A 1,139-nucleotide genomic window follows, 5' to 3' on the forward strand; every position below is an offset into this window, starting at 1 on the left:
GGATTGCAGGTTCGATCCCTGCTATGCTCGTCTTTTGATCTATAACTTATCCTTATATTATATATACACCTTTATCTATACTATTATACTTATCCTATTTATATTATATATACTATACACTATTCTATTTATACACTATACTTTATATACTATTATTATTTTTATTATTTATAGACTATACACTATTCTATTATCTATACTTTATACTTTATACTTTATAGACTATAGACTATAGACTATTATTATATTTATACTTTATATTTTATATTTTATACTTTATATTTTATATTTTATACTTTATACTTTATAGACTATTATTATATCTATACTTTATACACTATAACCTATTAATATAGATATACACTATTATTATATGTTTCCACTATTATTATATCTATTTTTGTTTTTATTCTATGTTATTGTTTGAATAGGGAACGTAGCTCAGTTGGTAGAGCGTAAGTCTCATAATCTTAAGGTCGTGAGTTCGATACTCACCGTTCCCACCTTTTTGTACATCTATATGACATCTATTACTATATTTTTACATCTATTAAACTTATATATTCCTTTTATTATACTTTTAGTGTACACTCTATTCTTTTATATTATCTATACTATTTTATACTATTTTATACTATCTTATACTACTTATACTACTTATAGTGTTTTATACTATGTAACTACTACTTCCTTTCCTTATATTCTTACTATCCCTATTAACTTTATTACCTTTATTACCTTTACTACCTTTACTACCTTTTATTATCTTTACTTTTGATATATGTGTTCTAGATATCATCCACCTCTGTACTTATGTACTTATCTGATAATGGGCATATGGCGCAATGGAAACGCATCAGACTTCGGATCTGAGGATTGCAGGTTCGATCCCTGCTATGCTCGTCTTTTTATCTATAACTTATCCTTATATTATATATACACCTTTATCTATACTATTATACTTATCCTATTTATATTATATATACTATACACTATTCTATTTATACACTATACTTTATATACTATTATTATTTTTATTATTTATAGACTATACACTATTCTATTATCTATACTTTATACTTTATACTTTATAGACTATAGACTATAGACCTATTATTATATTTATACTTTATATTTTA

General features: G+C 23.4%; 1 protein-coding gene across 1 annotated transcript, besides 5 other annotated features; it reads left to right on the forward strand.

Moving 5' to 3' along the window:
- Nucleotides 1–75: 75 nt before the first annotated feature.
- Nucleotides 76–258: a microsatellite.
- Nucleotides 241–375: a microsatellite.
- On the forward strand, nt 374–778 carry EDI_104940 (uncharacterized protein; the record flags this gene model as incomplete). Its single annotated transcript, XM_001736300.1, has 2 exons — nt 374–421; nt 446–778. 2 exons carry the CDS (start codon nt 374–376, stop codon nt 776–778), a joined length of 381 nt encoding a protein of 126 aa, XP_001736352.1.
- Nucleotides 602–647: a microsatellite.
- A 148-nt stretch (nt 779–926) lies between the features above and the next one.
- Nucleotides 927–1,100: a microsatellite.
- Nucleotides 1,101–1,111: 11 nt separating this feature from the next.
- Nucleotides 1,112–1,139: a sequence feature (AT_rich).

Source organism: Entamoeba dispar, genomic scaffold, assembly GCF_000209125.1.
Source record: "Entamoeba dispar SAW760 scf_1105229459705 genomic scaffold, whole genome shotgun sequence".
Taxonomy (NCBI): Eukaryota; Evosea; order Mastigamoebida; family Endamoebidae; genus Entamoeba; species Entamoeba dispar.